At 41.9% G+C, this 14850-nt stretch overlaps 1 protein-coding gene across 1 annotated transcript in view; it reads left to right on the forward strand.

The window, feature by feature from the left end:
- Positions 1 to 8305: 8305 nt before the first annotated feature.
- Positions 8306 to 14850, forward strand: part of RAB11FIP2 (RAB11 family interacting protein 2) — a 34152-nt gene continuing 27607 nt past the window's right edge. The window contains exon 1 of the mRNA XM_050899239.1: positions 8306 to 8709. Coding sequence (XP_050755196.1) covers positions 8357 to 8709 — 353 coding nt within the window. The 5' untranslated portion in view covers positions 8306 to 8356. The remainder of the gene's footprint in view (positions 8710 to 14850) is intronic.

Below are 14850 nucleotides of genomic sequence, written 5' to 3' on the forward strand. Positions count from 1 at the left end.
GACAAAGTGACAGAAAAGCCTCGCTAGATTTCTAGTGTAGGGGAAAGGGCTTCAGAGCTGCAAATAATAATCAGAGGCTAAATTCTGCTCTCCATCACACTGGAGCAAATTCAAAGTAATTACCCCACTGACTTCAGTGGAGTGATCCTAGATTTATATTACTGTAAATGACAGCAAAAATTGGACCCAATATAGAAATAATTTATCTAAGGCCCGAAGTATCGTTGCACAATTCAATCTGTAAATAATGCCACTAATGCACATATGGCTAATTTACATCCAGACTATGAGAACATATCCATTGCGGATTTCCAGGATGCTTGAAGCACTAGGCAGTGCCAAAATAAATTTGCAGTATTCCCATAGCCTCACAATCCTTCCAACTTTTGGTGTTGGGAAAAAGATGCACTACAGAGATTTTGGAAAAGTGAAATTTTATCTGTTATATGACTAGGTATTGGATAATTCTTACAAAAAAGGCATAGAAGGCTGTCAAGCAGCACTCCACGTCTACTTGCATGAGCTCTGCAAGCTCTCTCCTCTCAATAAGTTGTTTTTATCTAATTTGTCTCTTACTGGGAGCAGAATTTTAGGAGCAGCTTGAGTTTTCTAAGAATAAACCATGCTTCAAAGAAAGGAGGATTGTAAGTAACATTGGAGAAGAGTGCTTGGAGTACATATATTTAACGCACATAAAATTTAACTACAGCAATTTAATTTAGATTCCTTCTCTAATCACATATTTATATTAAGACCTTGCTGAAGCCAAATTGAAATTTATATTGCTAGGAGGCAAAGATGATATAAAATCTGAATTATTCATCAACTCAGCAAGAGAAAAAAATTCTCCCAAAATACCAAATATTGTTCTGGGCTTTATATCAGCTCTGCAATGTGGGGTGAAGAGTTAGAAAATCCATATCTTGGTTTACCATGCTTGAAAGGAGACATATTAAGTCTAAGTGTAACAAATACGTCAACCCTCCTTCCTTCCTTCATAAAATATTTTATGTTATGTTATTTTATTTTACTTTTTTTTTCTTTTTTTTTTTTTTTGTATCATCAGGGAAGAAGGGTTCTCCTGTTACCAACATGCAGGAGGTGTTGAGACCCTGCAGTTAACTGCAGATTAATCACGGCTGACTCAGTGCTGCAGGTGGATTCCATTAGACCCTTCAACAACAGAAGAGACATGGGGTAGTCCTCTGGTAGAAGAAAATCCCTGGGAAGAAATTTTGGGGGCAGCTAAGCCTGGGAAAAAGCCTTGGGAATGAGCAGGAAGTTTAAATGTGTTGTTTTAGTTAAGAAGACCAAACTTCAAGGAGGACTTTTCACTCTTTTCAAGGAGCATACTATGCTTTAAGGTGGGTAGGTATTTTACCTGCTTGCTGCAACTGCTAACTTAGTACACAAAGGAATGAGGTATGTAGAACAATTTAATCTTCTTGCAAATAATTCCATTTTGTCTGCCCTTGTATGGCAGCCTACTGATGTTGAGTGTGGAGGTCCTAGAGAGGGAAAAGAAGCAGAGCAGTTTGGAACTTCCATTACTAAGAACTTTTTTGTGTACATAATTTTGTGGTATTTGCTGAGATTCTCCTTAAGAGAGCTGATAACTTTGGATAATTTCTGAGGTAATGGTCTCTGAGATCCTTGGAGACCTATAAAAAGAGAATAAATGCATCAGTTATTTAAACCCTGGAAGAATACCTCTGAAGAAGCCTCATACTCAGACAATGATAAAAATCTCTTTTTTTTCTTTTTTTCCTCCTCCTAGTTCGTTAGGAAACCAGAAAGAAGGTCATAATTTTGAAGTTGTTTGTTTCTACTGCTAATGTTTTTAGGTTCTGTCAACCACAAAAAAGATTATTCTCTGCAGAGATGACAAAATTATCCTTGACTCTCCTTATATTATTTATGTCCATTTCCAATGCATAAAAGTTGTTTGTGACCTTCAAGCATTGGACATGTACTGAAAACAAGAATGTGCGTGTTTAAGTTTGAAAATAGATGTCATATAGCCAATTTCCATTTCTAATGTAACTCTTTAGTTTGAGCCCCAGTTTGTGTTTCTATGATTTTTGAACGGGTACTTCTCTAAGGGTCAACTTGGAGGTTTCCATGAAGTTTTAGGAGAGCCAACGGCAAATCTGAATCTAGCCCTTAGCGGTTAGTTTTAGAAGAGTTGCATGTGACTGGTCCTGTCCCCTGTGGAGGTATTGCTGAAGACAGTCTGAATCCTAACAGGTCTAGGGCAGGGCGATGGCCTTTCAGTGTGCCTGAGGTATCCCACGGCTATTTCAGGTTAGAAGTGCTCAAGGAGTTTGCATGATGGGGATGCTTTGACAGAAGAGCGAAATGGTTTGCCTGCTTACGATTTGTGCAAAAGCTGCTGAGAGCTAGGTGTTTTCATGTTTTTAAAAGACTGAATTGAAATCTAACCCAGACAGCTGACTAACATCTTGAGACACAGGCAGTTTGGGTCAAATCTGGATGACTGGCAAGTTTAATTATAGCATTTGATGACTGTTTTACAGCATTTAAGCCTCTTTGAACTTCACAATGGATGACAGTGTTGAAAGGCTGTGAAAGAAGTTCAGCTAAAAATGAACAAAAAAGACGGTGCTTCCAACACTCTTAGTGGTACCTGGTGTTTATTTGAAGTCTGATATTGCACACAGTTCAACTGTATCTGTGACTCCAGGTTTCTGGTTGAAAAGTACTGGATTTCTATCAGAACAATGGACAATTCTGTGGGCATTTGCCTGATCTCAAGCCCCTGCTCCCCTCTTCAGAGACACATTTCCTTTGCTGTTTTTTGTATGATCCCGTTTATTGCAGTAATGCAAGAAAGACGGTGAAGAATGAGGCAAGGGAGATACAAATTGCATCCTAAGCAGAGGGCAGGATAAAGCCATAGCTGGCTAGAGAGAACAATAGCACAGAAGCAACGACAGTGGCAGAACCCGAGAGCTCGGTACCAGTGAGGTGTGCGTAGAGCTGTCAAGAGCTATCAGAGAAGATCCAGCCCCAGTGTTGAGGCCAAACGCTGCCTCCTTCTGAGGAGTCGTTCCATAAGAGTGAATGTGAAAGGTAAAAGAAAGCATGCAGAGCTTGACAGTGCCTAACTCACCCAACCTCAGAAAACCTTGAACATTTTGGGATGCAAAATTTGGGTTCAGGACAGAAATGTGATGAATATTCATCTAGTTTTTAATATGTACATCAGAACACTTCCAGCTTAATAAATTCTTCTAAAACCAAGACAGCAGACAAAAACAGTAGCTTGAGAAAAACCTTCCAATTCACAGTGGTGGGTTTGAGCCCAGCGATTTGATTTCTGCAATCAATTAATTCTAGTGAATTCCTGAAGAAGTCACTAATTGAAAAAATAATGACAGCTAAGATAAAAGTTAACAGGCAACAATGTTCAATCTCAAAATTTGCATAGTCTCTCCAGAAAATGTGCAATCTGGACAGTTGCAACAGCTACTGAATGTTAGTCAGCTAGGCAGAAAGCAGAAGCTTGTTACGTGTCTTGACAAAAGCAGCCTGTGCCTCACAACTACATAACGTTCAAAACAAACACATTGCCTGAGATCTGCCAACAAAGAATTATTCAGCAAATAATTTCAAAGAAGAGATAGCATTTTCATAAAAAAAAATAACAAAATGCTTCCTACTTCATAAACAGAAATCGGGGAGAAATTAAATCACCAAATTATTTCCTACAGTTTACCACTGTAAGCACAACTGCTCTGATCCTCTTTAGCAAGTACGCAACTGGAAATGAAAAGCAGAGGATGGAACTGTCTCAGCAGCACAGGCAAAAAGATTTTTGGGCAGCCAGAATATCAAGCCTGATGTTTAATCAGATGTACTGTTGGCTCAGGAGGGAGAATTGAGAAGGTATTTCAAATTACTGAAATTGAAAAAAATCCACCATAATTCCTGGAATTCCCTCTTTAAAAAATAATGTAGATCATCTGGGCCAGAAATGCCTGGAAGAACATGTAATAGAGATAGATGGCACACATGAGGATTAAGGTTCCATATTAAATACACCATAGATATCCGCTGTTGTTCTTTGATAAACAATCATTTTATAAATTCACTCTCATCACTGTATCATGTTTTTTTGTCCAAGTCCACTCACTCTGAGGATGTTCTGTCATGAATTTTCCAGTCCTTGGTTTTGTTTCTCCTAGAGGATTTTGAGCTCAAAATGTTGTTTGGAGCTTGCGATCAAAAGTAGCTCCCTTGAGTGCTATATTGCAGTGAAAAGGCTTTCTCCCTGAGGATAGCTGGTAGCTCCTGGATCGTTCTCTGCCTTGTCCCTTTTCCCTGTTCTCCCACCACCTGTGTAGGATTGGAGACAGACAGCTGAGAAAAGCAAGCCCAGAATTCTCGCTGCTGAAGAAAAAGCCGTCAAAGCTGGAACCTCTGGCCTCAGAAAACTGTTTCTACGTTTCTGATTTGCACTATCTGTACTATGTTCCTGGTGGCTGCTCCAATGTCCCCTCTCCTTGTAGATAATGTCCCTCTCTTCTCTCACCTTGTTAGTCCACTTAGCTATTCCTTCCTAAATAAACCACTAAAAATAAACTTGTGGGATTAAGGAGCATTTTGATGACGTGAGCTAACTAGAAGAAGGAATATGGTGACCTTGATACATAAAAAGCCATAAGTCCTTTTCACAGAGAAAGCATGAATTACAGATCTTGCCAAAACCCAATCTAGGAAAAATTCCTCCCTTTACCCAAGAGACATTCGAGTTTTAATTATCTCTTGCAGAGTCCCAAGACTTTCCTTCTCTTGTATCTATTTTTGTCTGCTTATTCTAATCAGCAAAGAGACAGTGAAAACAGAATTTGTCCATCACTTCTGTCAGCTTCATGGTATCCTTCCCCACGTGAACGGTTGTTTGGTTAGTGCCCACTTCAAATTCAGGCAGAAAAAATGGTTTCTCAAAGATTAGTCATCCTCATTAGCATTCCCACTGTACTGCTAAGGCAAAGTATTTAATATTAATGACCACTGATATTCCCACACTGTTTGTCCTGCATCCTCAATGCTTGATCTCAACATGGGGAGGAAAAGCAAAAGCGAAGGAACGGTACGGTGTTGTAACCAAAATGGTGCACAGAAAACAAAATGGATTTTCTAATGTAATATTCGCTAAATCATGGACTGTGATGAGCAAAACCTACAGTGCATGCAGCCACTGAGTGGTGGCGGTGGTTTAGTAAGCGGGGATCTGAGTCGTTTCTGGATTAATGCTCGAACATAGTGCCAGGGGACACTGTGTTTCTGGAGATATCATTATTTCTCTGAGATGTTTTGTCATTTATATCGCACGTTACAGTCAAGAAGACGACAATGTCCCTATTCCAAAGAGAACGAAATCAAAAGGCCGGATTGGAAGTTGACCCTAGAGGGGTGTAAGAGGGAATAAAATATATCTGGTGCACCTTTGAGCAGAATTCACTTGAAGCACAGGGGTGGGGGGCTTGAGAGGGCATCTCCCCAGTGCCCGCTCCACCGGCTGAGCAGAGAGAGGGAGAGACATGAGAAAGCGAGAAGGGCCCCACTCCCCTCACACGCCAGATTGCGCATAAGGAGCAGAGGACTAATAATCCACTTATTTTTGAAAGCAGGAAAGGCAGATTGGGTATTGTATTGATAGATTGCATGCCGAGGTACAAAAGTTCTTCCACGTTCCCCTGTTCAGCTGTGTCCATATGTATTCCAGTCAGCCCCTGTTTAGAAAGAGACAATAATAAGAAATTATAGAATACCAATAAAAGACAAGGAAAAAGCACAAATCCTGCCTGTTATAAGAACTCATAAAACTCCTCCTAAGACACAGCATGCGAGACATGATGTTTGACTTAAATTTCTGATTAAATAAATACATTCTGCCTACCTAAAATTCATTTCTTGTTTTGATTTGACGAGTGCATCATGCTTGGTTTCGATTTAGTGCAATGAAGAATATTCTATTAAAACAGAATTTATATGCGGTAAAATTCATTTGAGAAATAATGTGATGTACATATGTCTCCCCAGTTTCCAACAAGAACCCCATAGCTTTCCCCCATGGCCTAAGTCTCCTGCAGAACACTGTCACCATAATCCTTTCTGGCTCTTCCAGCCTGAAATACTGCTGCTCTTTCCGCAAGCACAGCAGTTCACTCTGGGAGCTTCGTTGACAACTCGTTGCGAAAATTTGGGAGGGATACCTGAGGATGTGGGACACTGGCAGCTGGAGAGGAGGGGAAGTGATTTTCAGTGAGAGGGATGGCGATTTATCCCGAAGAGTTGACGTGCAGCCTTAATTTGACCATTGGTATCTCACCAATACAAACCAAGGCAGATAACCATAGCATTTATAACTCTTTACGAAATTACTACCCTAGATAATCCGTTTACAGGCTTTTGTCTAAATATGATCCCAAGACATGTTCTGAAGTTATCATTTCCAGCTAGACCATCTATTTTCCAACACCAACAAAAACCGGATACAATGTGGAAGAGGAAAGAAGTGCCAGCACGGTGTTAATCGTCACAGCACGCAGGCAAATATCATTCCCAGTCAAAACTTTAGGGTTATTTAAATTGCGTACAGAGATAACATGCGCTGGGACTCAGACTAATGACTATGTGTAGACTGGTGATCCCCAACCTTTTCTGACCCGGGACAATAACTCGCTCAGCACTAAGCGTTGTGGGCAGCATCATACTTTACTCTCCCTAATGGCCTTCAGCTTTAACTTTTTAATTTCCTGTAGGTCTCAGCAGTATGAGAAGGTCTCCCAAGCTTTTTGTTGCTCACTAACCCGTGAGCCACGGACTGGGGGACTCATGAGTGAGGGGTGGTGGATGAAGTATTGTCTGACTTGGCTGCTGATTTCCCTGCTTGTTATGGTTTGCAGGGGTGGGATACACAGCCTTGCAACCCTAATTGCGTGTGGGCTTTTCTTCTTCTCTTGTAGAAACAAAGTTAATACCTGTGACTCCCCTTACAGGTGCATATGTACACACACACATACGCACGTAGCCTCCAGGTGTACCATCAACAAAATTATGTGTCCTCAGAACATCTGACAATTATTTTTACTTTCTCATTTAAATCCTACAGAATTGCCAGGGCGGGCGGATGGGGTGGAAAATAAATGACTTCCCAAAGCATCTCGCAGCAGGACGGGCTGACTGAGAGCTTGCTCCGGAGCAGCACAAGTCCGTGGCCGGCTCCACGGCCACCTCCAAGCCCCTAATATATAACAGTAAATAATAATAATGATAACAATAAGAACAATAGATGCCTATAGAAGTTCCCTCCTCCCCACAGCTCCAGTAGCGCTCGCTCTCCCCTCTACAAATAAAAATAGTGATGAATTAATTAACGAGACAGGGATCTCAGGCGGGAGGGGACCCCGAGGGCCCAGCTCTCCGTTACTCCCGGAGGAACCCCGGCCTCTTCCCGCCCTGCCCTCGGGCAGCACCGCCGGGCGGGGGGGGGGCCGTCCGCGGCGGCGGCCGGTGTCCTCGCCAGCGCCTGCCCCGGGTGACCGGCCACGGCACGGCGGGGAAGAGGAGGGGAGGGGAGGCGGCCGCCAGCCCCGGCGGCGGCGGGGAGGGGGCGAACCCTGCCCTCTGCCCTCTGACCGCTGCGGAGGCCGCCGCCGCCGCCGCCGCTGGCAGCATGGGGAAGGCGGAAGCGGCGGAGCCGGCCCGTCAGGCCGGGCGGCGGCGGGGGGGGAGCGCGGCGAGAGGCTGAGGCAGGCGGGAGGGCAGCGCCGTGACGGCCGCGGCAGCCCGGCCCGACACCCCCGCCAGGAGCGGGGCGGCGGCGAAATCACCCCCCCCCCCCCCCGCGCTGCCCGCCGCCCTGAGGCACCGAGCTGTGAGGGGCAGGGGGAGGCCGCCGGCGGCCTGCGGGGCCCGCGCCGGGCCGGGCCGGGCCGGGCCGCGCTGAGGGGGCCGCGGCGCTCCTGGCCGGGCCGGGCCGGGCGGCGGAGGGGGCCCCTGCCCGGGGGATGTCCTGGGGGCGGCGGGGAGCCGGGCCGGCGGCAGCGGCGGGAGGGGAGCGGTGCCGGCGGGCGGGGGGAGGCCGGGGTCAGGAGAGTAGTGTCGGTGCTGCGGGGGGACGGTGCAGCCCCCAGGCATGGAGTCGCAGGTAGGGCTGCGTGGGGAGGGGGGAACCTGAGGACTGGCGAGTGCCACCCGCGGCGAGGAGCGCTGGAAGAAGGACCGCGCTGAGCCCCTGACAGGTGTCTCTGCCGTAAGTGCCCTTACGCAGTAACTCGAAGACTTACAGACTTTGTGTTTGTTATTGCTGCTGCGATCTTCAAAGATGATGTTGGCAGAGCAAGCCCAGAAGTGGTTCCCAACTCACGTGCAAGTTACGGTCCTTCAAGCCAAAGGTCTGAAGCCAAAAGGTAAAAATGGCAGCAACGATGCCTACACCATCATACAGCTGGGCAAGGAGAAGTACTCCACCTCGGTGGCTGAGAAGACCCTGGATCCCATCTGGAAAGAAGAGGCCTCCTTCGAGCTCCCTGGATTGCTCATGCAGGAGAATCCGGAAAAATACATCCTGTACCTGATTGTCATGCACAGGTCACTGGTGGGGCTGGACAAGTTTTTGGGACAGGTGGCGATAAGTCTGAATGATATATTTGAAGACAAGCAAAGACGGAAAACAGAGTAAGTGATGGTTGGTTTTTTTCATTATAATTTGTATTCCTTGTACACTTGCACGTGGGGAGAGTGGGAAATAGTAGCCTTACTATCAATGTACTTTGAAATGAAATTAGGACGTTTCTCTTTTCTGTGGTGTGTTCTAAGCCCTTAATGTATACAGTTATGTCATTGTGGCCTGACCTCTTCCAGAGGGAAGTTTACTGTAATCACAGCGGTCACCCTGCACAGGGAAGGACTGTCAATAACATTAACATTTTTTGACAAATTCTCTTGTGCAACATGAACTCATTACAGTCTGGTTTTTTTAAAGATTTTTCTTCGTTCTGCTCAGGGCCATATCCCCATTCAACTCCTACCTCAGTTTGAAACATATATGAGACTCAGACTCCGTTGAAGCCTGGCGTCGTTCTGTTTAAAAATGTTTTCCTTCAATTGCTGCAACCAAGCGTCTTTAAATATTTTGTATTTATGTTTTAGTGGTCAATGAACTGTGACTTAATGAAGGCTTACCACAGCAGCACAGTGCTTTTCTGATCCTGATTAGTCTTAGGCCGTGATCCTGCAGGCTGCTCTGTACAGTAGGCCTCAACAGAGAAGACTGAAGAGAAATTTCTGCTGTTGTAGTAGCCTCCATCATTACCTACATAAGCCTTTGCCAAATCAAATTGCCATTTGCCAGCAAATTCTGGCACTGGAATGCAAAAAAAAAAAAAAGAAAAAAATAAAAGCATCACAGCGGTTTATTAGACTGAACTGTAAACGTATCTAACTCTCTGGGTTTTTCAACTAAATTAGCAAAAATTGTTGTAATTTCTAATTAGGACGTGGTTGCACGAAGATGTCTGGTACCAGTGTAATTTATCCTCCAAAGTGTATGGGAATAAACTGTAGATGTAAGCGTAATGCAGGCATGCCTGTGACTATATGATTTGTGGGTGTTTTAGCTATGCTTGACCCACAGAAGTAGTCCAAGAATATCATGGAGACCTCCAAGCTAGCTGTATGTAGGCAGTGACGTATGAGCACTGACAAATCTTTCTGCAGTGGTTAAGAAGTTCCTGCCCCAGGTGCCTTTCCTCCTCTACTGTCTCTTCAGTAGAGCAGAAAGGGTCCTGTGCCCAAATCTCAGCTGTTAAAGTCTAGCGTTTCTTCTGTTAGTGACGCTGGGTCTATGTAAGATGCTGGACTTTGCATCAAGTGACTAAGAGGCTGGCATCATTAGTCTGTTGCTGACTGTGCTGGGGAGGCGTGAACCTCCAGCAGAGTCAGAGCGGGCAGTTGGAAGGTGGAAATCAGTACAGCAACACCAGCCAGGTCTAGTTGATCAGACAACTGTTTCTGCAGAAACCATCGCAAAACCTGGTCCTACTGATGTGCAGTGGCTGAGGTTGAAGGAGCACCAAAGACCCAAAGACAAGGCAGAGCTGTCTTTGCCCTGCTGTTTTTTTTGGTTTTTGTAAACTAAATTTTTAGCAAAACAGTATGTTCACTGACCATGTAATAGGAAAGAACGTGTCCGTGCAGAATCTCTTGTGGGTTCACAGTCTGAACTATTATACTTTTTAATTGCTTATCTTTTTAAGGACAAACCAGTTATCTTGATGCAATACATGGTGATGCCTGTAGCCTTAGGGTCTTAATTTCTATTTACACTTGATTCAGGAAGTTTCAGTGCTCTTCAGACATGCATCTTAAATATTCTTTAAACACCAGTTGTAATTATCTTGCAAGTCAGTAGGCAACTGCCTTAGTTTAAACACCTAGCTGCTCTACAGAAAAAAAGGTGAATGAAAGAAGTAGAAACGCTACTAACTGTAAAAACTTTGTAAACCTAGGTAGAAATATGTATTCAGAAACTGGAGGAAAATATGTAAATTATTCATGTATTACTGTGAGTAACAAAATCTCTTTTCCCTTTGAGGAACCATACGCTTTTGCACCAACTTTAGCAAAAGTAGTATTGGAGTCTTACAAAATTATTGCAAAAATTTGTAAGTGGGGTAATTAACATAGTCCTTGTGATAGTTAAATAAACATTCAGATCTCTTCAGTATTTTTATATGAAGTTGTGCTTAGCTTCTTTATTTTTTCATTTCTTTCTCTGAAGTGTGAGAGAGGAGCTCACAGTATGTAAACGTGCAGTAGTGCTTCCCTAGACCACTGCTGAAATTACCAGGGCCCCCGAGAAAGCTGCGCTTTGCCTGCGAGTTGTACTGCAGAAGATGAGGGCCTATGGGGAAATTTTTACAAACAGCCTAGGTCCTATTTTCAGAAGTTACTTGAGCATTTAAGATTGTAAATCTTATTAAAAGTTGATGGGTGTTAGGCTTCTAGAGCCGAACAGCTGTACTTGTAAAAGTCTTATACACATGTAAAAGTGCGGATAGGCGGTTAGTGGGATTTTTGGCAGCACGTACTCATTTAATGCCGATTTAAATTCTTACGAGATAGGAGCCACTGAAAGTCCAGTTTTCCTGTCGGTGTCTTTAGGTGCTTAGAAACCTAGAAAATGTCCTTTTGGAAACTCACTTTTGAAAAAATACTTCAGAATCCTTAAGTGTTTAGGTGTTTTTGAAAAGTTATCATGGTTGTCTACTTGTATGCCTTCGTGCAATGCGGGTGTGTTGTTGCTGTCTCCTTTAAGCATTAGTTGGAGATGTAGATGCAGTATTTGTACGTGTATGTGGGAGGAGGGCAAACTTTCAAGAATATATTTGCAAATGCGATCTCAAACAAAACGCTCTTTCTTTTTTTCCTTTTATTAAATCCTTTTTGATACAAAATATTCCTAGTCCTGTGTTGGCAGTAAACTAAGGGTAATATATTTGGACCTGAAGACCTTCTAGCCGTGACTATGGTGTGGGAACTGAGACACCCAGTGCCTTTCAAGACCAAGTCCAATGTCTTTATTACCAAAGCATTCTGATGGTTGAAAGCTATATTCATTGTTTCAGAAACACTAATCTGTTTTATTAAGCAATGTTTTTACTTTCAAATATGTTCAACAGGCTTGTGGTGTTATTAAATCCAGAGTTATTTTCTTATGTTGATGTAACCTTAACATTTCTTGCTTTGTTTGGGGATGAATGAGATCCAGTTATTTGATGAAGTGTCTATTGGTAATATTTCTACTTTTTAATATATTTAATAGCTTCCTCTTTCCAACACAGCTGTACATATGGTGCTGTAAGAGACAGACTCAAGAGTCACCAGGGTATTGCAAAAAAGATATTTAATATTCTGCACAATGCTGAACCCTGTCAGCAATTCCCTAGTGCTTTTTTAGTAAGGAGGTATGAGAAGTGAAGGCTACCAGCTGATTTTGAATTCCTAGGAAGACCGTGGGGTGTGTGACATCCAGCTTTTTGTATATTTTTTTTATTTAATATTTTATAATTTGGAAGAAAAATTTAAAAATTCACTGCACCTTCAGAAACATTATGTTAGGGAAAAATAATCCTTTTTTCGGTATAGCTTTTTTTGTTGCTTGTCACATCTGAAGAAAAATAAAGTTTTCAGGCAGAGGCCTCATGATAGATTTGCACGTCTTATGTTCTAATAAACTTGTTCTGGCACAAGACTTAATGAAACAAAGCAGTATATTTACTATAATTTGATAGGGAAAATTTTGTACTCACCATCATGCAATGTCCTTTCTCTTTCTTTCTGAAACTGGTGATTTTTTGAATTCTTAAAAGTGAAAATTCCTGGAACGGTTAGATCCAGATGTGGTTCAGATGGTCCCTTCCTAGGTCTCTTCCAGAGACTTCAGCCAAAGCATCTGCAGGATCCTAGTTCATTTTCTTTCTGTCTTGGTGCAAAAATGCCCATCACACTGTGCTAACTTTGTAAATTTGTGTCTCTGGCATCTCTGCTGTAGCTGGAAATGGATAGACTCTTTTTACTTCTTCTGCTCTTTTCTCCAGAGTTGAAAACTAGGCTCCAGATGCTGAGAGATTTTACTGAGTTCTTTTAACAGTTCAAAAAGCTTGGGAGATACTGCTTTATTGGAAGTATATTTAGCATAAGTTTTCAGATCTTAGATTTCTGACATGGTTTTTATTTTTTGCAGTAAAATCTTGTGGGTTTTTTTTTTAATTCATCCTGAGAAATACGTGACAATTTTTTTTTGGTCTGCTGTTGCAGAATAAATATACCTCTTTGCTCTTGCAGTTTAAATGTAAATGATGATTAATGAATGTGTTGTTTTAAAGCATAAATACGTTTTTGTCATGATTTCAATTCAGTTATAATTCATAGTTGCCTTAATACTGCTGATGATCTGACAATGCGTAACATCAAAACAAATTTTTGAATTATCGTGGAATAAAAAAATACTCATTTACTGATGTCTTAATTTACTGAAGTATTTTTCAATAGTTTTTCTTAATGACTGTACTTGGGTTCTTTCCTCCTGTGTGCTAAATGAACACAACAATAGAAGAACAAATTTCCGTTAGCTTTCACCATGATGTTACTTCATCAGCATTTGCTTCATCCTTGTTGGTCTCTAATTCCACTCTATTTATTGTCCATTCCTTTATTGGCTTTCATGGAGAGCTAGTTTTATTGTACGTTCAGCTGATTTAAGATGCAACGCTTGTCTGGAATGTTATGAATTTGAGGAGGGCAGGTGATGGTAGAGTTATTATCTCTTACAGAAATTTTGTTGGAGGAGATACCTTTTATTTGTGACTTAATTCCCCTTCTCCCTGGTTTCTATAATACCTCAGCAGCACTCCCCCCGCCCCGCCCCATTGCAGCAGTCTTGTAAAAAATGCTTATTTGAGCATAATACAGTGAAGGAATCTTGGCCTTATCTAAGATACTTCTCCTCTGCTTACATCGATCATATAAAATAGTCAAAAACAGCTTCTCAGCAAACAAAAAGAATTAACGATTGACCACGATCAATACCCCTGTGTTGTAAGCACTTATTCTTTAGTGCTGCTGAGCTTCCTGAAAGATATGAAAATTGTGTGACTTCCTCCAAATTAATGTGAATGCCTTCTTGGCAGCCTCCCTCTTGGATATGGACAGGTTCCCCCTTTGATTGCTTCTGCCCTGTCCTCTCTCATCTGTAGCGGCGTAAGGAAGAGGCAGGCGCTCGAGTACATGGCTTCAAATACATCTTGAATTGTGAACAAGCAAACAACTAGTAAATAGATAGTATGTCATGGGCTCAGTGCTTGTTAATGAATAGTGCCTTTTTAAAAATAATTCTACAGAACATAACACTTTATAAATATTATTTACTAATTTTGAGTCTTTAGTTTAAACCAGAAAAATGCATTTTAGATGATTTTAGGTGATAAAACTAAATCGTAGTGAAAATGGCAGGCTCTAACAGAAGTTACCAAAATGTTGTGGTTAAAGTAAGAGAAAAAACTCATTCCACTCTAGTCAAAAGTGGGAAGAGTAGTAACAGAGAAATTTGTTAAAGGCACAGAAATAATGAGCAGTGTGGAGGATCCATATGGATTTGTGTTGTTGCTTTTGTGGTAATCAGTAAATGTAAAAAAAAAATGAAGGAAAGTCAGTAGTGAGGAACAGAAGAGAAAGATGGTTATGGGGGAAAACAAAAAGTTACGCCCAGTTGTAGCTTTATGGGATTATAGCAATATTTTCAAATTCTCTAGTAGTATTCCCAGCATTTACATTTTGACAACAAATGCAAGCACATCCTCTGAATAAGTCATAATTCTGAGTCAGAGTCTGAGTGCCATCTGGATTGAAATACTTCTCCATTTTCTGTGCACACACATGCACATGCTTGCACACACACTCAACTGAAATAATTGGCCTTAATTGTCATACCTTTGGTTATATTGTTTCTAAAATAAAAGTTTTCACACGTAGTCTTTAGCCAAAATAATAAGTAAACTAATACCACTTTAATTACTATGATTCCAGTTGATGTTAGCTAACCCCTTAGTAAGGGTGTTGTGATATGTGTCAGTTCCCATATGTTTTGTGGTGTTACGATGTCACTCTGTAGTATTTATTTTTAAACTCTACTTTGTATATCTCATTTCAGTTGGCTTCCAGAAAGTAATAGTATTCATCTTTGTGAATGTCATCACTTATTTTAATAAATAATCTGTCGTCTTCTTCATTTCCCCTCATAGACGATGTAGTCTGTGC

This window comes from Gymnogyps californianus, chromosome 6 (genome assembly GCF_018139145.2).
Source record: "Gymnogyps californianus isolate 813 chromosome 6, ASM1813914v2, whole genome shotgun sequence".
NCBI lineage: Eukaryota > Metazoa > Chordata > Aves > Accipitriformes > Cathartidae > Gymnogyps > Gymnogyps californianus.